The sequence below is a fragment of the Tribolium madens genome, unplaced genomic scaffold, assembly GCF_015345945.1.
Source record: "Tribolium madens isolate multiple individuals breed KSU strain unplaced genomic scaffold, Tmad_KSU_1.1 Scaffold_96;HRSCAF=242;Tcas5.2_LG5, whole genome shotgun sequence".
Classification (NCBI taxonomy): domain Eukaryota; kingdom Metazoa; phylum Arthropoda; class Insecta; order Coleoptera; family Tenebrionidae; genus Tribolium; species Tribolium madens.
Genome location: NW_025401068.1, coordinates 2,834,343 through 2,858,364, shown reverse-complemented (window position 1 = coordinate 2,858,364; position 24,022 = coordinate 2,834,343). Strand labels below are relative to the sequence as shown.

At 29.7% G+C, this 24,022-nt stretch overlaps 2 protein-coding genes across 7 annotated transcripts in view; one reads left to right on the top strand and one right to left on the bottom strand.

Annotated features, from left to right (window-relative positions):
• The window catches only part of LOC123012530 (retinal guanylyl cyclase 2), a 61,005-nt gene extending 42,630 nt beyond the window's left edge, over window positions 1-18,375 (top strand). For 2 of the 5 annotated variants that reach the window (XM_044410533.1, XM_044410529.1), the window contains 9 exons: window positions 3,181-3,330; window positions 7,024-7,336; window positions 7,442-7,706; window positions 10,206-10,398; window positions 10,451-10,628; window positions 13,902-13,913; window positions 14,271-14,492; window positions 15,626-15,899; window positions 17,566-18,375. In XM_044410533.1, coding sequence (XP_044266468.1) covers window positions 3,181-3,330; window positions 7,024-7,336; window positions 7,442-7,706; window positions 10,206-10,398; window positions 10,451-10,628; window positions 13,902-13,913; window positions 14,271-14,492; window positions 15,626-15,899; window positions 17,566-17,730 — 1,772 coding nt within the window. In that variant the 3' untranslated portion in view covers window positions 17,731-18,375. The remainder of the gene's footprint in view (window positions 1-3,180; window positions 3,331-7,023; window positions 7,337-7,441; window positions 7,707-10,205; window positions 10,399-10,450; window positions 10,629-13,901; window positions 13,914-14,270; window positions 14,493-15,625; window positions 15,900-17,565) is intronic. The other 3 variants (XM_044410530.1, XM_044410532.1, XM_044410531.1) reach the window with 3 other exon arrangements.
• Window positions 18,376-22,490: 4,115 nt separating this feature from the next.
• The window catches only part of LOC123013214 (GATA-binding factor A-like), a 47,489-nt gene continuing 45,957 nt past the window's right edge, over window positions 22,491-24,022 (bottom strand). For both annotated transcript variants that reach the window (XM_044411621.1, XM_044411622.1), the window contains exon 5: window positions 22,491-23,848. In XM_044411621.1, coding sequence (XP_044267556.1) covers window positions 23,529-23,848 — 320 coding nt within the window. In that variant the 3' untranslated portion in view covers window positions 22,491-23,528. The remainder of the gene's footprint in view (window positions 23,849-24,022) is intronic.

The following is a 24,022-nucleotide window of genomic DNA, read 5'->3' as shown; positions in this document are numbered from 1 at the left end:
TATAAATTTTGTGCACTACTTTTGGTTCACCTGTATATATTTTCTTCAATTTATTTATCACCAAATAATAATTTTGTAAATTTAATTCACTCGTATAGTGAGTGCTAATTAATGATGGGTATTTATTTACGAACCACATATTGGCAACTTTTGTCAATCGCTTTTTAGATGAAAACTGATGAATGTCAAAACTAGAATACAGATAAATGATACTATACTTTCTCATATCTGAGATATAACATTAAAATTTTAGAAAAAATTTAATTTAGCAAAACCTTTTTGAATGCTTAATATTATTATCATTTGTTGGAAATTTTAAATTAAAAAGTTTGATCAAATACATAGTTTTAAAAATGTTGTAATATCTAAAAACAGCTTTATACTTATTTTGATTTTGAATAAAACGAATAAAAGAAATATGTAATACGAGAAGCGAATATCATTTTAACAAGGTTGTTTTCTATGTGGATGTGAAAAGCGATTCATGCGAATATTTTTTGTAACAGATTATAACCGTTTTAACTTATTTTAATTCTTTTTAATTGGTTGTAATTTTTCTCAATTGCTGTATTTTTCACATTTTTTTGAAATATAAAGAAAATGTTATTTCTTGAATTAGTTTGCGCTTTTTTGACGTTCACGAACTTGCGCATTTTTTTTTTAAATTTTGTTACTGTTAGAAACAGGAAGTATTTATTTATAAATCTACGTACTTTATATTATTTTTATTCTAAAAGTTTAAAGCAGTCAAAATACAACTCCGCAACTTAACACTTTCAGTATGTTACGACATTAAACTTGTTATTAAAATTTTCATTAGATAAGATTTCACTTAGTGTAAACCGTGTCTTGTTAAAAGTGATAAATTTCTATGGAAAACGTTGCGGTAGTTGCACATTAATCCTCACTGTTAAATAGGTTTCCGTACAGCTTCATGGATGCCTAACAAAATTAGTCTAACTTTATATCGCAAAGTAAGCCAAAGCAAATTTTACAAAAGAACAATGGATATTAGCAAAGCAGAATGGATATGATCTTTTAAAGCTTTCCTAATCCTCTAAAAAAACGTTAAAACTGACACAAAAATGTATTATCAAGACTTTACTTTTTGCTAAAAATTTTTGAGACACTGTTGTATCCGTTACTAAGACAGCTCCACGTGAAAATATGAAATATTCAAATTTTATTCAGAGAAATATGGAAATTACTGTTTGTTTTATTTCATTATTAATACGGCGTCTCGTGTTGCTCACTTGTTACCGGAATGAACATGCTTTATTGAATTATCCATTCCAGAAGCAAGTGTCCAATGCAGTTATCAGGAGGAGGAGATTCCGTTATAATGAATTTCGCAATTTGCACAAAACCTGTCACTTGTGATATCACAACTATAGAAGCTGTCATTAACATAACATATTTGTAAACTCTATTTCACCATTAATGATTTTCTATTTTAAATTATTCTTAACCAACCGTAATTACACTCGCAACACAATAGCTCTCAAGAGAATACAACTAAGTTTGAATTTTTTTTTATAAATGCGCGATTTAATAGCTAGTCAGTGTTAAAAGGTTTTATTAAACTCAACCTGATAGGAAGTTTGAGTGATATATTAGCGCTCATGAGCGTTAATCACACCACTAATCCACATTTAACCGAAGATAATGAATGAAGGTTAAATAACGATCATTAATTAATCTTCAAATTAGCGATGTATCAATCGACCAATAAATTGCAAGAAGTAATTGTCAATCAATATTAATTTATCAATTAGCCAATCGAAAATTCTGATGGTGAAGAGTGCGGAAGAGAAAACTGACAACTTGTTAAAAATTGAATGACAGTAAGTGATTTATCTCCGCTACGGTAATCTAAAGATACACTTTTGCAGGATATAGTTTACGACTATAGAGAGTTTTCTGACGTTTTATTTTCAGGCAGTTACTTCTTTTTTATTGATTGTATCTTTCGAAAGAAAAGTTTTTTATCCATTATCTGATGGTGGTTGAATGAAGGTGATTTTATGCTTAATGTATTATACTTTTAATGTAAAGTTGTCACGTTTTTTCTTATTTTTATGAGAAATTCATTCACAAAAAATATTTTTTTATTGGAGATATTGCAGCTAATAGGATTTATCGAAAAGTTATCAAAAGTTTGCCTCAGGATAAGATGTATTACCAGACCGCCATCTATTGGGATTATGGAAGTACATATTATTAAAGGTGGATGTACTAGGGTAGATTACTTCCCCAATGTGCCCGCCAAAGAGAAACCAATACGGCTAAATCTCCTCTCGGACAAAGCTTTTCCAGACCCAGAATTATACGAGCAGGATTTACTGTGCTGTAACTAATATTTCTCTGCCTTTCTGAACGTTTGAGATATCCATTGTTACACCTGGATGATCACAAGACGAATTTGGAGTATGTATTTAAAAATTATTGTTACTGACAGTACAAAAGAATTTGTTTTTGCATTATTTAATAAAATTATTGGTTTACCCTAATTTAACTCAAATTCTGTGTATACCATATAATAATTACAACTTGATTTACCGCTGAGGAAGAATATTATATACTTGTAAACAAGTTACTCTCGAAGGAATCTGTTTTAATCTAAAAGATAATGAAGACTGGGACCTGCTAATTCCTGAAGATAATTAAGAATTCGATTTGTAAATTGTTTTTCGATTTTTGAAACTTTTTTAAAAATCGACTACAGTTATTATCATTAAGCAACAAAAATATCTTGGTAAAGAGAATATGTTTGAAGGTTCGTAAAAACTCTCACGGGAGTCTTGCAAAACTCACTCGATATTCACGTTTGGTGAATTTCCTGCAATTTAGCTGAATAATAGAAAGAAGTAGAGAGAGGGCATTTTTGAGTTCTTGACAGCAACCGGTAAAGCTCTAGACTCTCTCGTTATATATTTATGATGCAATTAGAGGCAGACTGAACAGAAAGATGATTAATAACACCAATTTGTCGGTTCACAGAGTCACAAAAGCAACGTTTCTGACTTTGTGCAGAAGGAAGCACATGTTACATTTATTTTGACCAACAAATCTTGGTAATCAAAGTAAATTGTGCACAAATAAAAGCCAATCTTGACACGTGCTCTAGTTTTTATTAAATATAATATTATAAAATGTTGGAATAGATTTGTTTCATTTCAGAGCTCTTATGGACGGCACCAGAGCTGTTACGACATGCTAGTTTAAGGAAAAAAGGAACACAGCCTGGGGATGTGTATTCGTTTGGAATTGTTTTACAAGAAGTGGTCGTTAGAGGAGAACCATTCTGTATGCTCGCTTTGACACCTGAAGGTTTGTACGTGATAATCAGTGTTGATGACGTGCTACTTGTGACATGTAAAAGATTATACACTTCAGCGCGTTACTTTCTTGCTTTTCCGGTTATACGTAAACTTTCAGGAAGTGATATTAAAACTTATTGCTTAGAAGTCGCGAGGAAAGACCATACGATGTATAAATGCTCGTACGTTAAAGTTTATTCCCAAATAAATATAAACTTATTTAGTTTCAGGCAAAAACTCGCAATTTAGTTTTACAGTTAATTAATGTTATTCAAATTGGAATAAACCTTTCCTAGTAATAGAGTTTTACACATAATGCACGGTATGTAATAATCACAAAATAACAGATCAAAACTTTTTTAACGGAACTATTCAAGCGCAAAATCGATAAACTAGCAATTGGCGTTAATAATAGCACATTCAGGTAAATAACGATATTTCACAAAACTAGACCAGGCATCTAATGATGCAAATTTTATTTTATACAAAAAATTAATTATTTGCTTATTTATGCATTGTTAAAAATATTAACAATTACGAGTAGTGTTTTTATAGTTTGTGCTTATTTTACTTGAAATATACATATTTACAGCAAAATTTTACCGCAAGTGAGAAGATATTACCTATACAGGGTGTTACAAAAAGATGGAGACAGAGAGTAACCTGAGATTTCCTATGCCAAATAAAGCGATTTACCCAACTTTTACCTACAGACCTACAATAGTTATTTATTATACAAGACGATAAAGAAATTGTTTATCTACGACTTTTTTTGCAAGTAGTTAAACAATCTTTATCGTCGTGTATAATATTTCGTTTTATTTTGTACTCACCTACCAGAATTTCTCGAATATAAACAGTAGATAAAAATTACTTTATTTCACAAGACGATAAAAGACTACTTTATCTACTGAAATTAGTTGATAAATGCGCTCTTTAACATTGAGTACAAAATAAAATACATTCTCAGTTGCCACTTTGCTTAACTTGATGTACTGTTTAAACAAAAGCCAAGTTATCTGTGAGAATATATTTTGGGTTGCGTCTAAAAATTGGTTACGGTTTTTATTACCTGTATATACCAAGTTGGTACCGTTTAAAAGTTAGAGGGCGACAAACTTTAAAAATTATTTTCGTTTTTTTTTTAAGAATTTTTTAATAGATTAATCGATTTTTATGAAATTTGGTACAGGCACATTTTAAGCCATATTTTTGTTATACGTAATCCGAGTGGCGTAATTCTTTGTTCGAAAGGCATGTTGTTTAAACAAAGTTTAAATGTTTAAGTCGATGTGTTAAAATTTTGGATGTTGGCCATTTATTATTATTGTTTTTAAAATTGTATTATTTTTTTTTTTAAGTTTAAGTGTCTATGTATTGAGAGATCAAGATAATTTGTAATCGAGTCATTTTTGAATCTGAAAACGTATGTCTATTTTTGATCTAACTGCACATCAAACGTCAAATAAAATGATAAATTAAAAAGTAAAAAGGCAAAATGGGCTAGATTTAGTCGCCGACGGATTCGTATAACAATAAGACCGATCTTTTTTGAAGGTAAATTATAAATTTAGTTATTAAAATCATTATCGTTTTGATCATGCCATTTTACTTTTTGACTTGTCATTTTATTTGACGTTTCACAGACATACGTTTTCTGAATTACATATATTGATCTTTCGATATGTTTGTGTTAGTTAATAATGATGTAATTAATTAATAATTTAAACAAAAAAAAATATTATTTCATTGTCGTCTTCTAACTTGGTATAGTGATAAGTTGGGTTAAATCGCTTTACTTTGGCCTGGGAAATTTCAGGTTACGTTTTGTCTCTATCTTTTAGTTACACTCTGTATATTATACTACTATGTATAGGTATTACTTACAATTTGAAAAATTATAGAATATTAAATGAAGTTATAAATTAAAAAAAAGCGTTTTTTTTGTTGATATCTGAAATTAAATTGAAATATGTATCAAAATTTAAATTTTTAAAATTAATTATAAAACTATGATTTGACTAAAAGATCAAAATTTTTAATAAGTGTTTAAGTAATTAGAACAAGAAGTATTACACATACCAGGTGAATAAAAAGTATGGAATCAAACGTTTTTTGCTTAAACTATTTATTTTTTGAAAAAACTAATTGATGAGTGATAAACTACTATAAAAATGTGATGATTTAAAAAGAATAAAATTTTTCGAAATTTCCTTTTGTTTTTGAGTTATACAAAAAAAAAAATTTTTAATGGCAACCCACTATAAAATCATTTTTCTCATAAAAGCTATACTCTAAGGATTACAACTAACTGCTTTATATTTAATTTTTTCAAAAAAATTTTTTCACATAAATTGCAATTTTGGCAAAAAAAATCGCATAACTCAAAAACAAAACAAAATTTCGTTCTGAAAATACGATCACATTTTTTATATTACTTTAATTTATGTTAATTATTATTTTCTGGAGGCAAATGATTAAAAATAAAACCGCTTGGTTCCATACTTTATAATATTCACCCTGTAGTAAATACAAAGTGTTTTCCTGGATAGGTGAAACAACTCTTGTAAAAGATGAAAAGATAAAAAAGTATAAAAATAGATAAGAAAAACATTATTATATAAAGACTAATTTCTTACATTATTTTAGTTTTGCAAAATCAAAAAAAACTTCCTTTTTTGTAGAGTAAAGTGTCTTTTAAATACGACAGAATATCATTAAAAAAACTTGTTTAGAATCAACATCTAGGTTCACCAGATTTCAAAATTATCGGCCAACTATTATGATTTTTCATTATCTTTTGTAAAAATTTGTAAAAAAAAATATACTAAGTATAATTTTTATCCACAACCAGTCTATTATTAGGTCATAACACCACTACTAGGAGACATCTTATGATATCAATAAAACACACGGGTCTTCTGAAAAATAAATACCAACCGTCTCATGATTAGCATTGTTCACTTCCGGATAAAAATTAATTCGACAAACGTCACTTTAAAACGTCAAATAAAAATTTGCCAAAATGTTGATTTAGTCTATATTGTCTGCTTGTGGATAAAACTTTCTATTATATACGGATCTTACAAAAAATAATTATTAAAACTTTTTGTCAATTTTGTTTATTTTTTTTTATTCATAATCATAATTGTTAAAAAAATAAAGTTTTTTTATTTGCGATTTAGAAGATTTAGAAATTTGGTACAGGATGAGACTAGATGCTGATTCTAATCAACTTTTCTTAACATACATTTTGTCGTATATTTGCGACATAAGGGACACTTTACAGAAGAATAGGCTTTTACCTAAAAATAAAAAAAAATGTTTTGTAACTTATTGGTGATTTTTAAATTAATTTTGTATAGTAAGAAGTAAATGTTTGTTTTCGTCATTAGTAAAAAAGCTTAAAACTACTCTCATGAACGGAATATTTGAACCAGCCAAACATCTCAGTGCAACTGTTTAACAATTTATCTAACCACACTTCACGTTTCGCATTTTTTTCTGGAAAGATAGCTGTGTGTTTTGTGAATTAGGTTTTCTCGTGCATTGCATACTGATGGGTTTAGAAAACCTTCGGATTACGTGTTTTTTTCGTCCAGACACTAAAAGCAATTTTCCCCGTAAGCATAATTGTTTTTCGACTCTCGTACGGTTTACAAATGAATTTGATTTGAAAGGAGGTGACGTGTATCTCTTTCAGAAATTATCGAAAAAGTAAAACGGCCTCCGCCTCTTATCCGGCCTTCGGTCAGTAAAGGAGCTGCTCCTCCGGAAGCTATAAATATAATGCGTCAGTGTTGGGCCGAACAAGCCGAAATGCGTCCAGATTTCAACACAGTTCATGACCAGTTCAAGAAATTAAATCACGGAAGAAAAGTAAACATCGTAGATACGATGTTTCAAATGCTCGAAAAGTACTCTAACAACTTGGAGGAACTAATACGGGAAAGAACCGAGCAGCTCGACATTGAAAAGAAAAAGACAGAGCAACTGTTAAATCGTATGCTTCCAAGGTAAAGTTTAGTACAACAAATGTTTTAGAACGAGACAATAATACTATTCCAACTGCAATGAAACTCATGTACTTTAAACATTATTTCGCTATTTTTAAATTGCAGTTCTGTGGCGGAAAAGTTAAAGTTGGGAATGCCGGTGGACCCGGAGGAATTCGAAGAAGTGACGATTTATTTTTCGGACATTGTCGGTTTTACGACAATATCTGCACATTCGACCCCTTTTCAAGTGGTCGATCTTTTGAACGATCTTTATACGTGTTTCGACGCCACCATCAATGCTTACAACGTCTACAAAGTTGAAACCATCGGAGATGCTTATATGGTAGTTGGAGGATTGCCGGTTCGTGTTCCTGATCACGCTGAACAAGTAAGTTGATGAGCCGAGAAATTTTACGGAGGGTCGTTAAACCTTGTTATGACAGTGGACTCATTGCTAAGGATTTTACTGCTATGCGCCTCAATCTTTAATATTAAGAAGAGCCCGAAACTTTCTCAATTACAAATTTAGGGACTTTAGCGGCTTTGCATATATTTTGCAAATGATCCTGCTTTACTGAAACTTTCTATTTATCTTTTCCATATTTAGTTTTAGACTTTTCGCAATTATTAATTAAGATTCTAGTTTATATAGTTTTTTAAATATTAATCTAAAGTGTCTATCAAAGCAGAGGCATATTATAAAAAGTGCGTCTTTCCAAAATTTGAACGTGCTTAAATGGAAGGTTTTTCTTCACTTTTTTACGAGGAATTTAATAATGTAGTTAACAATTTTTTTCAGTTATTAGTTTAGCCGTAATAAGATAAATTTGTATTTTTTTAAATGGAAATCATAGGCGGGTATGGCAATTTTGAGAAGGTTATTTTTTTCTGATCTAAAAAATATATATGTATTTGTAACAAAATATTTTTTTATAACTATACTTAAAAAGTGAAATACATATTTTGTGTGATAATAGTTGGCCATGGAAAAACTATTTCATTCCAAATGTGTAAATAATAATCAATAAGAGTTTTGTGAACTGTAAAATAGATGAAAAAATAGATAATAAAATTATAAAGAAAAAAAAAATACGATACGGTAAAAGCATTGAACAATATCCGAGCGCCTCAGAACAAAATTATTAAATATTTTTAAAAAATCCAAAAATAGGAAAAACAAATATGTCAACAGTCAACACAATTAGATAAAACATTTTTTGACGATATCCAATGGAGGTAGGATAACGTTCCACATAGACGGAATTTGGGTATTTGAATAGCCATATCGTCATTTTTGTGTCATATAAAATATATTTTATTGAAGAATTAAAGCGGCTTTTTTTACAACTCTCTATGTATCACTAGAAGTTGCAATGGTAATGTTAGCTTGTTTAAAAACAAAGAAATGTTATTAGTCGCCAATAAGTTGATTTACAATTTATTTTGCATATTTTTCATTACTTAGTACTTAGAAAACTCTTTCATTAGTGACACTGGTTGAATATAATATAGTTTAAATTCTTTTAGTCGAAGATGCAACATTTTTTCATAGCCAACTGCAAACAAAAATAAAAAATAATTTTTTGCTAAAAATGTATTATAATAATTTGTTACAAATATATATTTTTTAGATAAGAAAAAAACAAGCTTTTTAAAAATGACATAGCCATCTATGATTCTCATTTAAAAAAATACAAGTTTATTTTATTACGGCTAAACAAACAACTGAAAAAAATTGTTAACTACATTATGAAATTCTACGTAAAAAAGTGCCTTATAATGTCTTTATTTCAAATCTGTGTCTTCTATAATAACGAAGATATGATTTTTTTTAGATTTCGCTAAAATGTCAATTTTTGTCTATAAGTCGAAAACAAAACCGCAAGATGCGGTTTTAACCAATATTATTTTTTCAAAAAATAAGCCCCAGAATGTGTTACTCGTTTTTGGCTAAACCTCTTAGTTTAGGAGATTCCCTATTCGGACATCCAAAATGCAGCACCCTGTACATCTAAAGAGTAGATATTTCTTGAATACATATTATTATTATAAATAATAATAAAACATAAAGAACAATTTATTAATTACGGTAATGGGTAATTTTATATTTAGTTTCCAAGAAAACGCTACTTTCAAGCGCTTTGCAGCGCTCTCAAAAAACAATTTTCTTTCAGCCATTTTTAAAACGTCCGTCTTGAAACTTGTTTGAGGACATAGTAGAAATCTGAAGATTTTTAAATAAATTTTTAAAGAATTTTAAAAACCTGCGTAATTGTCAATATTTTTGTTTAAACGATATATTTTCAAATTATTTGTAATAACAGTCTTTTGAAATACATGCATGACCACGTCCGTAGAGTACCAATTGTTAAAAGAAAATTCATTTCAGTGGGCCGTATGAATAAAGTTAAGTAAATGCTTTTACATGTAATAGTATTATGTTGATTTGTTCTGAAGATATTTTTTTTTGCCTCGAAGTATTTTTTTGTACATCTCTGTTTTTTCAATATAACATTGAAAAAAAAACTGTAAAACACGTAGCATCTATTTTTACGCGTTTTGTAACATAGGTATCCCAAATTTACGAAAATCGGAAACAATGGGATTTAAAAGTAATCCTTTTGGCATGAAATTACTCAATAAACGAATAAATTTGAAACGATGCGTATTTTATGATTATTATCTAAAAAAAATGCTAAAAGACCTTTTTTAAAACATTCGAAATTTTTAACGCTATGGATTCCTAAACAGCTGTTCGTAGCACTTTATTTAACTTTTTAAAGCAAATGAGAATATGAAAGAAATTTGTAAAGACAATTAATTGATTTATCAGTAGCTAGTTTTTGGTGTAATAAAAACCTTAAAGTGTGTTATATTTGTAATGTAGATTGCCACAATGGCTCTGGATTTGTTGCATCAGAGTGGTCGCTTTCGCATCACCCATCTCCCGGGAACACCTTTGCGGTTGAGGATAGGTCTCCACACAGGTCCCTGCTGTGCCGGCGTTGTAGGCTTAACGATGCCAAGATACTGTCTATTTGGTGATACTGTTAACACAGCTTCAAGAATGGAATCAACAGGTGCGTGAAATTGATATTGCGTAAGTATTTAACTAGCTCGGAAAATGTTCAGGTGCTGCATGGAGGATACACTTATCCGAAGCAACGAAAGAGCGTTTGGAGAAAGCGGGAGGTTATCAACTAGAATATAGAGGTCCTACAAAAATAAAAGGAAAAGGGACAATGCACACGTATTGGTTGCTGGGAAAAGCTGGCTTCGATAAACTGCTTCCGGTTCCTCCATCCTTGGAGTAAGTGTTCAGTATCTGTATGTATTGGCAGTGTTGTCTGAAAGAGTCCTAGAAGAGGCTTTAATGTGTGTCGCGCTAAAAGCTTTCAGCGGCATTGATTTTAAATAAGCAGTTTGTCCGGAGAGATGTACTTCTATTGAATTTTTCACTCAATAAAAGAGAAATTTTCTGAAAGTCTCGAGTTTTAACGGATTAATCACTTACTTAAAAAAAGTTATAACGGCTATTCGTAGTGACAAAAACCATTGACTTATTTATTATACAGCAAGAGACACTATCTTATTCCCTTATCATAGAACACTGCCGCGTGTCCGTTTAAATTCCGCTCTACTTTCTGAAGCTTGTCCGTTTGTTTAGAACGGCTTTTCATTTTTCTATTGCTTTATTTTAGTAAAGCTAATAAAAACTATTAGGTCCTAAATTCGCATTACATGTCTCATTTGAAATATTGCAAAATTTGAAATATTGTAACAGAGCATTATACGTGACGTTTTTGAATTTTTGCAGATAAAAATCCATTCTGTCAGCTTATAGTTTAATGTCTAATATAAACTAAAGCAAATGCTAAAAGATCAAAGGTCCAAGTCAACGAAGAACTAGAAGTCATTCTTAAATTCATTCTTAAATGGGTACTATGACAATAAAATAGAAATTTTGTATGTAACACCACTTGACAGTCAACGAACAAGTTGTAGAATACATGGTCGAAAACTGATTTTTTAAATTTTAAACATAATAAAAGTCAATCGTGGAAACGGAGCGTAGGGGGGGCACAAAGAAAGTGCCGTTTTATACTTTTTTACTTAGGTATATCTAGATAATTGTGCAAGTAAAAAAATGATAAAATTTTCTACAAGATAATTTTTGGGTTTTTTAGAACTCAAGTAGCTTTTGAGATATTTGCTAGCAAATATAGCACTCTGTCAGTTATACTAAAAAACTATTAATTAATTAACGTAAACACTGTTAAGCATTGTGATTGGACCGTTTAAGGTCGGCCAATATAATAATGGAAAAACCAGTCAGATTAGATTTTTTGATTCATTCAAAAATTCAATGCTATGATGTGATTGGTCCGTTTGGGGTCGGAGTAACCATGGAGAAACCAATCACTTTAGACTTTAGATTAGTTCTTAAATGTAGCCAAATTGGTTAATTAAATTTCACTTATTCATTAGATAATTCCAATTTTGATGGAAATGTTAGGTATGTACGTGTGTGCTCTTTATGCACTGGACACTCTCTGTTCTAACGATTGTGAATATTGTCACGGGAAATTTTAATTTTACGTTTTGTTATACTTGAAAAAGAAATAAAACTTTACATACACATTAGTATTTTACTCATACTGTGTGCTAACAAACACAACATACGAAATTGCCTACGACCTATGAGGGTACGAAAGTGTAAATTTTCTTCGAATGTAAACATTTTTATGCAAGAAGTGAAACATAATCTCATTTTCTGCAGTGAGGTAAGAGAAGATTTTGTTTTCTGTAGAAACCTTGTAAAGCTTTGACTACACTACAATTTGTGACTACAACCAACATTGCATTACAATCACTTTTGTCGTACACTTGGGATTTAACTGCCATGATGCAAAGTGAGACATTGTATTCATGAAAAAAGCGTTCTATTTGCTAGTCGATCTCTCGAAAATTATTTAAGTTAATAACAAAAACGAAAAACAGTCCCGTGGAAAATTTCAAAAGCTTTCATTTTGTGTACAACCAATTTTTTGTAGCACGTACCGTTTTTGAGATATAGGTCAAAAACAATAAAACGGCATCTACTTGGTGACCCTACCTTGTAACTAGTCCCAACACCGCCCTGATACCAAAATTTCTGTTTTCAATTATGTATTCTACAACCTTTTTTAAGCATATTTTCAGGAATAACTAGACTACCTATAATACATTATTAATGTCCCAGCTGTTTTTTAGTCTAAAGTTGTAACTACTTTTCTGTATTTTTTTTTATTAATATTATATAGGGTGTGTCAGAATTCGCGTCTCAGAAATTTTTTTTGAGTTAGATAAGATACCAGGAACATGGTAAAAATTCTATTTGTAAAAAATTTTGACATTTCAAAATTTTTTGTGTTTATTCTAATGATCTAGTAAAGGTACAAAAATTTTGCCAATAAAACACACAAATAACATTAAACAGAGTTACATTTTTCTCTGGGGTGCGAGTTCTGGCGCACTCTGTTTACTAACTGCAAACCAATCGGACCTTGGAAAAATGGCTAAAATATATTTATCATTTTGATATAATACTGAGGAAAAGTACAAAATCAGTTATATATTTCTTTATTAAAACACCACGCTTCTCTAGATAATCAATTTTATTAGCTACGGAATAAACTCGACAGTTATTTAATTATCATTAATTATCTTAGGTCATCAGATTATTAGTTCAAACCGCAGTTGTGTCGTAGATTAAAAATGAAATTGGTTCTGGCCTGTAGTTTAGGAAATGTAAAATGGGTTGCAGGAAAATTAACTATATTGTACATTCATTGTGATTAATTGCATTTTAGCCGCTACAATAATTTTTGCCATGTCACAAGCGAATGCATTACCTACAACATTAACGTCTATAATGGTCACCATAAACAAATGTTGAAAATTGGATTAAATACCATTTGCTTCAAAAATAAAGTAAATTAATAAAAAGAAAAAAAGTCAAGTTCTCTAAAACTACTCTTTTATACGATATTTTAAAAGTGATTAGATATTAATAGCTATTTCTGTATCAAGTACGCAAAATAAAGTTTTAGGGGACGAATGACTAGGCGACGTAGGAGCCGAGTCTTTAATGAGTGGGGTCACCTAAAATCTTTTGCGTACGTGGTGCATACAAGATTTTTTGTAAAGCTCCCAAAACACGAATTCACACCTCTTACTAATTAAAAGAAGGCCGGAAAAGACTCAAATAGCTGTTTTTGGGAGTGTATTATATAAAAAAATAATAGAATAACATTAGTGATTAATTTGAAAAGCTATAAAAATTTCAAGATATTATTATTTGGCCTTGATCTAAACTAGCTGTCAAAGCACTAAACCTTAATGTTAAAAGTTTTCTTTATTAACTTTCTAATTTATAGTTTCACAGATATTGATTTTAGGTAACAGATGAGAATAATTTATTTACTACTGCACATAATTCACATCACTTTGCTTTCATTTAAACTACAAAATAAGTTTAACTGAATATTTATTGCTTCTACACTAATTTTTGTCTTTATTTACCGATCTCTGCCATCATTAGGGAAAGTCACGGGTAAGTTTTCAACCAAGTTTCAAATATTCTTCTCGTCTATAAAATGCTGCAAATTAATTGTTAATTGAAATTTTATTAATTGAAGAAGTTTTAAGTAGGTACCTTGTGTCTGAGACACCGAGCAGCAAGTATTGTTAAGCTTGCTAACTAAAAACTTGTCACAATCCACTTCATAAACTTCTGTTCACTGCTTCACGATTTTTGTTTTATAAAATCCAGGTCAAATTTAAAATTTTCGGTCGGGTTAAAACTTACGAATTTCAAATCAGAACCAGGTGCCTTAAAACAATTTCAATTAGTCGCTATAACCACCACTTCAGCTCAGCTTGTTTTAATTGCTATGTAATATTCATGCAGATTAGACGAAAGTCTTATTATCTCTAAGTCGATATCTGGTAATCTGAAGCACGAGGAAACGACAACGTCGGGTGATTCGATCTCGGTGGAATCGCGTCAACAGCCTTTCAGTGAAGATCATCAACCAAAATCACCTAACCCGAATCCTTCGTTTATTAAAACAATGGAACACTCGAAATTCTCAAGTCTTGTTAAAACGCAGGACGAAACGACGACCATGAGGTAAGAATTTCATTTTAAATTTCGAAAAAGTGCTCGTTAAATATTAAAATAGTGGCGAAAGCCGCCGGCTAAATGAGGAAGTTTATTTTATGAAGCAATTTTAAGTTTATTAGGTCGGGGCGAAATTAGACAGCTAATGGGCGAAGTGAATACAAATATGTGCTACAACCAGTGTTTACATTCTTAATTTTTGTGCTGCTGGGAGTTCAATATTGTTAAATTTACCTTTTGCATTCAGCAATGTACCCACTTATTTAATTAATTTTGTGAAAAGACAAAAAGTTAGCAAAGATCAATTTTTTTAAATTTTGGCAATTGAAGAAGATAAAAGTGAAAAATAAAAAAAAATAAAAGAAACTAAATATTAATATTTACCAAAAAAATAGCACATGTTGTCAAATGAAAAAAAATGAGCAAAAATTTAGTCGTATATTTTTTAATAACCAATTAGTTAAGAAAATTATACTTGCTTTAATCAAATTTTAAAATTAGTTTACAATTTTAAACCTTGTAGTGACAGAGAGGAGAGGAATACATGTCTACTACCGTTTAAATTAATTTTGAACTTTGACAGTTTCCGTAGGGAAATGAAACGGAATATGCCTATGTCGAAATTCATCTCATCATCTTTAGCCTTTAGCACTGAGTTTGAAATAACTTTAAATATTTATGTCCACAAATATCTAAAACGCATCTCTCACTCTCAGCTTTGAATTAAAAAAAAACACTACTATTGATATGAATAATCTTTAATTATTATTTATTAATACATTTTCTTACGTAATTAACATTATTAAAATACTCACAAAATTACAAAACAAGCCTGAAGGCAATTACAAAAATTACTTTTAACTTTGAGATATCAAAGAGATTTTTTTAAGAGAAATAAACTTTCACTTGACGAGGTGTAAAATTCGAATACATTTTGCTCTTTGCTGTTTTTTAATTATAAAACAAAGTTTAATAAAACAGTTTACAACAAGCATCGATATGAAGATGTAAAACAAATTGCAAGACATTTGTCGACTTTTCTGTTCAAATAAAAGCCCAATTTAATGTATCTTTTATTGCACAACAAGCTTTTATTGGATGGCTTATTTGAAATCCTACAATTTAAAATTATACGATTTCAGACACGATTATCACATGGTAAAAAGCACATCAAGTGACACTCCAATGTCTCTAGGAACTCCGGTGTCGGCTACAGAAGTTGCGGCTGCTTTACTGGGGGCTTCAACCAGTTCACTTTGTGGATTTAGGAGACACCGCAAGATTGAAGAGGAAGATTTGAGTACTCCATATAATCATTACAAATGCCTCAGTCCGAAGCATCGAATTGGAAAACTACTAAGGAGGCAATTTAGTTTAGATAGAACGGAGGAAATACGAACGGAAGACTCCTTACATGTAAGTAATGAGATTTTTAATTTATTTTTATGTTTGAACACTTTATTAAATGAATCGCTCTGTTGGCACAGTTGTATTTTATCTCTGCACACATCCCTTGATTTGTTTATTTTTTTATGAATTGATTTGTTATTTGCCACCGTGATAATTTTTCATAACATGTAAACAAGATTAAAAAGCATAAATAACTGCAGTTTTCCAATTAAATGCAAATGGAAGGGCGAATAGTCAAAGCAAGCAAATATTGTCTGATTTTGATGCTTGACAGCTTTAAGTTTAACCGAATGCATTTCAATTTACTCTTCTTTCAATATTTACCTACATTCAGATATTGAAGCTTTCCCATATTGGTAAGTTTGGTAAACACAAATCAACATCAATTTGTGCAAATTCTTATTTGCCCGAATAATGGTAAATTGATATCATTCTAATTACATTTTGCTGTATTTACGTAATGAGTTATTGTGGATTTTAGGTCACAGAATTCCGATTTACTAAGAACAGTAATTTATTTTGGACAAATTGATTTTAATATCTCTTGTTAAATAATGACACAAATTATTATCGTGAGACAAGTTTAGGAATATAAAGATTATTCAGTTCATTATTGTCAAGTGGGAGTTAACTAATTCATTTATGTTTTTCAAACAATTGTGCTTTTGTCTATGAAATATAATAAATTTATGTAATAAAATTATTAGTATATTATGTTATTAAGAGTAAAACAGAGTAAAAGTTTATGTGGCAAAGCTGAACGTAGTGAGGCAGATAATTCAGCTGAGCCACGTAAACTCACTTTAGCTCCGAATAACATATTATTTTATTCGCAAATATATTCAGATTGAGAGAAAAGAGCAACATTTTAATTAGCAAGTAAATGAACAAAATAATCAGGACACTTTGGAATGAAATCATAACAACTTGTATAACAAACATTACACATCAGTATCGAAATTTGTGTTGAGCTTTTCGAAAGTGTCTATTATTTATCTAGTGCATGGCTAGTGCAGTTAGTAGTGCAAAATGTCGAATGTCGATGATCTACAATGTACCTCTCCAGAAATTGCTGTAGCAGCAAAAGGGACAACATTGATGGTAAATGTCATGATAAAAGTAAAAACGCTTAGGAGCAAAAGTAGAATTTTTAGTCCATGGCTGAAAGGTAAAACTTTCATTTGTGACATTTAATCGTAAAAGTGGTCACTTTTGTGACATTTGCGGATAAATAAAATTTATATGATAAAAATACATTTTTATAATAGAATTCAAATTTGTGAAAACTAGCGACAATAACAAGCAGTGACTAAAGTGTATAATTTTTTTAAATTAATTGAAGTTATTTTGGTTTAACGAAAGAAAGAGTTTAATTAAAATTTAAATCTTTACGAAACTTGACTCTAAGTTACACAATTTCCATTTTAGTTTTTCTTATTTTCACATTTCCGACTTTCTGAACGTATCCAGGATTTTACTTACACAAAACTGTGTTGCTTGGAATTTTATTGAAGCAACGTTTTAGAGATAAAATTTGCAATTGAGACAGTGTATTTACATACGAAAATCTTAAATGTTAAAAAGCAACGGAGTGATTTGTTAACACGTTTTGGGTTTAATTTTTTTATAATTCAAACCAATTAAGAATGTTTTTTGAAGTAAAAAATAAAAGTTTTTGTTTCAGACGAGTCCCAGACTGTTCAAGCAGAATTCAGCAGGAGCAGCAGATCTGGAAAAAATTGAAGAAGTTCCAATGAAACTTCCAGTTTCGCCTGCACCAAGTACAACCCCTCTACAATGCACTTTGTCTATATCAGCAGATTCTCTTATCCATTAAAGGGAGAGTCGGCTAAATGGAAAATCGACGTAAAACAATAATAATTATTAGACAATCACCTTCCTCAGATTTAACTTTTTTGTAGTGATTTTTATTTGTTTTATACTTATTTAAATAAATTAATATATTTTTCTCTGTTTGCTATCAAAAATAAATAAAAAGTGCGCTGATTAAAACTTAATTTACATTTTATGCAAATATTTTAACTAAAATGGCACTTTTAAGTGTTACACTTTGATTTTTGTGTTTGTTATTTCTTTTGTGACTACTGTCTAAATCTGAAATTCTAATTTGTATAAAGTGTAGACTTTAAAAGGAAATGAAACGCACACTTCTTGAATAATCCATATAGTTACAATACCATCAACAATTTGTCTCCGAATGACTAATGAATGTGTTACTTAAATGGACTCTAGAACATTTATCTTACTTTCTTCTAGTTTGGATGTAAAGTTTGTTTTATAGCTGCAATTGTCAAAAGTTTGAATGTAACATAAAAATTGGGTAGACAATCCTCTCAAGTCTCTAAATAGACTCAAGATCAATGTTGATATGTTTAAAAGTATATTTAAATGTTGTTAAAACGTATTTATTATTAGATTTATCAACATTTTTTCTATTCGAATTTATTCACATGATTTTATCTGTAAATAAACACAGGGAAAACTTAGGCATGGTGTAGTTATTTTCTCTCACCCTATCCTTAACAATTAATAATTTTGCTTAAAGCAAAAATTAACTTGAAATTACAATTGACAGTATAATTGACATTAAGTGCTTGAAGGAATATTTTCAAAGAAAAGTTCGATAGTAAAGTTTAAAAAAAAACAGTAAATCTATGCAAGTAATCATTATTGGGTGGCACCTTATCAAATATTAAAGAGACACTCGAGGTGAGTGTTGATTATTGTTGTAATAACGAGTGGCGTCAAAGGCCACGTGTGAGGGGTGACCTGTTCAACCAGTGATTGAACAAAAACACTTCTAATGGTTTACCTGTCAACTATCATTCAAACAAGCACCCTATAAAACCAGCGGAAAAGTTGACTAACAATCAGATCGACTGAAATATTAGAAGTGATAAGTGTTTAGAACTTATTACAAAAGAAATACATGGGTAGTATACAAACACTTTCTTTTTCATAAATTGACGGTTATTTATTTTGTTTTTTTACTCATTTTTTATCAGAAATTTTAATAATTATGATAATGATTGTAAATATTTAAAATGTCCTGCAGGGCGTACTTTGCCAACGCCGGTACCCTGTCGAGTTTGTGGAGACAGATCTTTTGGAAAACATTATGGTGTTTATTGCTGTGATGGATGCTCTTGTTTTTTTAAGAGAAGTGTGCGTCGAAACATTATTTACACTTGTATCTGTAAGTACTTTTACATTTACTATTGAATTAATTAATTTAAGAAAATTGTAAACGAAATTCTAGTTTAGTAAATTTAATAAAACCATAGTTTCTAATCGATAATACCGGTGAGAACACTCTGTACAACATTTGTGATTATTTAATAGTAATTTAAGATCAAGAAGTCAATTTTAGTTTGCTTTTTACTTTTTAATGTCACAAAATAGTAGTAGTAGGTACTTAAGCTTACTAAACTAGTAATAATAGTTATTTATGTATCAATAAAATAAACAACTACGATATTTATTCCAAAAGTGCATACAAAATTTTCTTCTCAACAAACCAAATTAATAATAACATAAGAAAATGATAAATTTGTCAAAATTTTGAGTTCATTCAATTGAAGAGTAATTAAAGATGAAGAGTAAAAATTGGTGTCAAAGAGTTTGTTTATATGTCAAAAAACACATTAAAGAAATTCAATTCAGTCAATTTCAGTTTATTTTAGGACTAATAATCGGTGTATTTCATTTATTCTATTTCCAAAAGAATCAAGTACCAAATTGTTAAAAATACATATAGTTTTGGTGTGCTAATTAGTTGTCCAAAATGTTGAATTTATTATTATATTTTATACAGGGTGATGTTTAAAAAACGACAGGCGTTTTAGAAGAAAACTAATACTTTCCAAATTAAAAAAAAAAATATGGGTTCTGTTTTAAAATTAGAACATTAAATATAGCTCAATAATATACAGGGTGTTTCACACAACTTTACGAGGCTTACATATAAGGTATGCATCTAAATAAACAAAAGTCACAAAAATACACTTTTAATTATCTAATTTTTGGAAACCCGTGACAGTAGTTATCAACTAATCACTGTTTTATTAGACAATAGTCATAAACTGCAGGTTTTCAGAAACAATTATCATTTGTTGTATTAACAGACAGCATAAATATGATTCTAGTTTATCTATCTTAATCACTAATTAACTAAAAACGTTGTAATTTTTGAAAGGGTGAACAAACTAGAGAAGATTATCCAATTTTTCAAAATTTGTAATCGAGTTAGTATCGGAATATCAATTGCATTTTATACCGGCGCAGGCCTCGTAACACCCTGTACAATGATATTTAGAAAAATTCTGAAACTATCAGCTTATACTATATTTACAGCCATTTAATTAATTTTCAAAATTTTTAAAATTGGACCATTTTAAAAAATCAGTTTGTATTTTGTGATTATTTTATATTAAATTTTGACCAAGAATAAAAAGCTCTTATTCAAATAAATAAATACATAAATAAGCAGGTAGAAATTTCATGATTTTCACTACATTATATTCTAAATTTTAATGATAAAACTTTACTAATTCTATTGTTTATTTTGAAAACAGTGGTCTTTTAACAACAAATGCGTTTAATTTCATTTTTGATTAATAATTCTTTATTTGTGCTGAAATGAAGAATTTATATTTGACCAAAATAGAAAGAGAGAGAGAAAACAAAAGAATACGTTTGAAAGATGTACATTGGAATGAAAATATAAAGAAATTATTACAATTACTAGTACTCCTATATTAATATTAAAGTGATTTGTAATTTTGATTTTGATAATCTTAAAGATACGAGATTTGACACTCTTTATTTTTACAAAAATTTAAATAAAATCAAACAAACTTTTTAATTAAAATTTTAAAATAATAATATAATACGTTTTTTTCTTAAGGATCAACTTATTTGGCATACTTTTGTAACAGGTGAGCTAAAAGTAATTGAAAATTTTTTTTTTTATTTTATTCTCAACATACGATTTTTCTTTCATAAAAATTAACCCAGTATTTAAATTATTACTATTAGTTGAAAACATTTATAAATTTAACAACATTGCAACTACGAATAAAAATAAGATTATTTCAAACAATTCATTTACAGCTGGCGAGGGGCGATGCATTGTTGATAAAGCAAGAAGAAACTGGTGTCCATACTGCAGATTACAACGCTGTTTTGCCGTTCAAATGAATGTGGCTGGTAAAAATAAAATAAAATCAAAATTACTGTTTATTGCACTTACTATTTTTTGCTACAGCTGTCCAAGAGGAACGTGGGCCCAGAAAACCAAAACTAATATCTCGAAAACCTTCTTTTTCAATAGTAAATTCAGAAAGTTTTCTCTACACTAATGTCTCCAGACCGCTTCCTCCGGAAACCAACTCAACTCATGAACTAGCCGCCCAAATTTTGCTCGTTGCCATAAAACAAGCTCGCTGTAATTCAGGATTTGGTTTATTAAATCGTACTTCGCAAAACTTGATATTGAGCCACTTGTGGGGTCCTTTATTTTTACTAAGAGCGGCTCATTGGCCCTCTGAAAGTGCGAACTTATTTCCAGGAGTTGAAGGAACTTTCAGATTTATTAAACAATTGAAATTGGATTTAACAGACTTGGAAATAGTTGAAAACATTTTGCTATGTAGAGCTGATATTTTGGATGATGTGGAACAGATAACATTGGCTTTAAATGTGTTAACGAGAGCTTTAGACGAGTTGGCGATTAGGACGGTTTTAGAGCGGAGACGATTCGCTGATATTTTGCTAGCATTGCCTTTGCTTTTTATACCATCAGCTGTAGTGCTGCATTCTTTGCTTTTCAAGCCAGTAATTGGAGCTGTTCCCATTGAAACTGTAATTTCCACAATTTAAATGTGTTAAAAAACTGCGGATGGTTGTTTAATTATTTTTTTACAATGTATTTTGTTTAAGCACTTAAGGATTTAATGGGGCTTATTCTGTAATAAAAGTATTAAAATTTAAAGTCCGGTAATAGTATTTTAAAAAACCCAGTCTTAAAGCATGAATTCCTTTAAAAAACGAGTGGCGTAGCCACGAGTTGTTTTAAAGAATGAGTGCTTCAGGGTCTTATGAAAAGAGTTTTTTGTACCCTTTTCTTGTAGTTTTTAAAGAAAACATTTTACTTTAATCGATCGAGGGATTATTGTGACGTTTGGTAATATCTTAATTTTAATTGTCAAAATTTGATCTAGTCACCTTCTTGACTATTAAGACATTGCACAGGATGATGTCGCGTTCTTTAATATGTCTTTTAGAGAATCAAAATAGAGTCAAATTACAAAAACATTTTTGCTATAACAATAACCATTAAAATTGCCAGATTGGGGATTTTAATGTGAGTTAAAGTTTTAACAGTCTTTTGAAAAAGTTACAGAATAGGCCTTAATAGAAAATTTAATTTATTGTATGTTTGTGTTTTTTTTTTTTAGTTAGCAAATAAATAAATGTTAAATGTGTAAATAATTTAATTTTAGAAGTTAAGAATTAACAAAAATGTAAGTCATTTTGTTTGTTTATACAAAAAAAAAGAGGAACTTAGTATATGTGTCACATGTTTATTATACTTTACTAATACAATTTAATAATAAAAGTAATATTTACACTTTCATTTTTTAACACTAAACAGACGCACATATTTACAATTATTTATTTTAAAACAGTGCGAATTACAATTTTTTGGAAAAGTTTTTAGTACGGTAAACCACCAAACTATGTCAATATTTACAGCACACAAAAAAACTGACAAAGTAAAAGTTTTCTACTGACTGTCAATAACTGTGATTTTTTTCGGCACATTGGCAACAAATTAGAAATTTTAATTTAACAACATTGACTATCAAATTTAAATGTCACAATTTTATAGTCAATTGTCATTTGTTTTTGAAGGGCAGCCACTGGCGTAGCCGTCACATGAAACAATCTGATATTACAGACTAGACTAATTCAGTGTTGCCAATATATTTTTTGTCACAATCATTTAGTCACTTGGTATTATTTAATTGTAGTCTTGTAAATGGCTCAATATGAGCTTGAATATTTTAAACACATGACAATTTTAAATTTCAACATTACTTTTTTAATCTAATAAAGCAAACAATGTTATTTAATTACCTAAACATTTAGCATTGCACTTATAATAAAAAAATCGAAAAACATTCAGTCGATTTAAATTTGGCCAAAATACTGTTGTTGTCCTGGAATTACATTTAATCCTTAACTGGTTAATAATATGTATAAATTAATGAAATTGTCATTAAATAGAAATATAGCGATGGCTTATAACAATAACTAGGTGGATACAATAATTTAAACAGTTTCTATAAAATCAATAAATACACAACTATTTCTACGATCACATAAATAAATTCACTAAGTTTTTCGTGATCACGAACATACAATTCAACTGTCACTCAACAAGCACTGTTGTTACTCGTTTCACTATTAATCAATTTTTCAAAATTTTCGTCATTTCTAAAGTTTTGACCTGAGTATTCATAAGGCTTAAGCAAAATTTGTTGTTTCAAAGCGTTAACAAAGTCCATAAAAATACTAACAACATTTACCGATACATAACTCTAATATCGACTAAGACGAAGCCATTAGTTTGGCAGCAGCTGTGACGTGATGTTGATGGTGGTAGGCAACTTCACCACCGCTGTTGGTTGAACCAGGAAATCCAAAGATTTGTTGGTAAGGATACGACGGCTGGTTTTGTATACAACTGTATTCGTAACCGGGCTCACTTTTGATGGCACTTGTACTTGTGGCAGGTAAGAGGGAGGTTTGACCCAGATATGGACGTTCCACCGGTGAGGATTTGTCGAGTTGGTGGTTGTGATGGGTTTGCGATTGAGATTGCGACGAGTGTTGTTGAGATGATTGATGAACAATGGAGGATTTGGTTTCTGTAAAAAAGAAAGATCAAAATTGGTGGATGCGCCGGGTTCCAATGATAATAATAAGTTGTAGCGACATCTGTTAACGATTTTGTGTAACTTTTGTCTTCTTATTTTCATCAGTAAAAAAACACAAAAACTAATTCATTTTTTCAAAATTTGAAAAATCATGCTTTAACTACA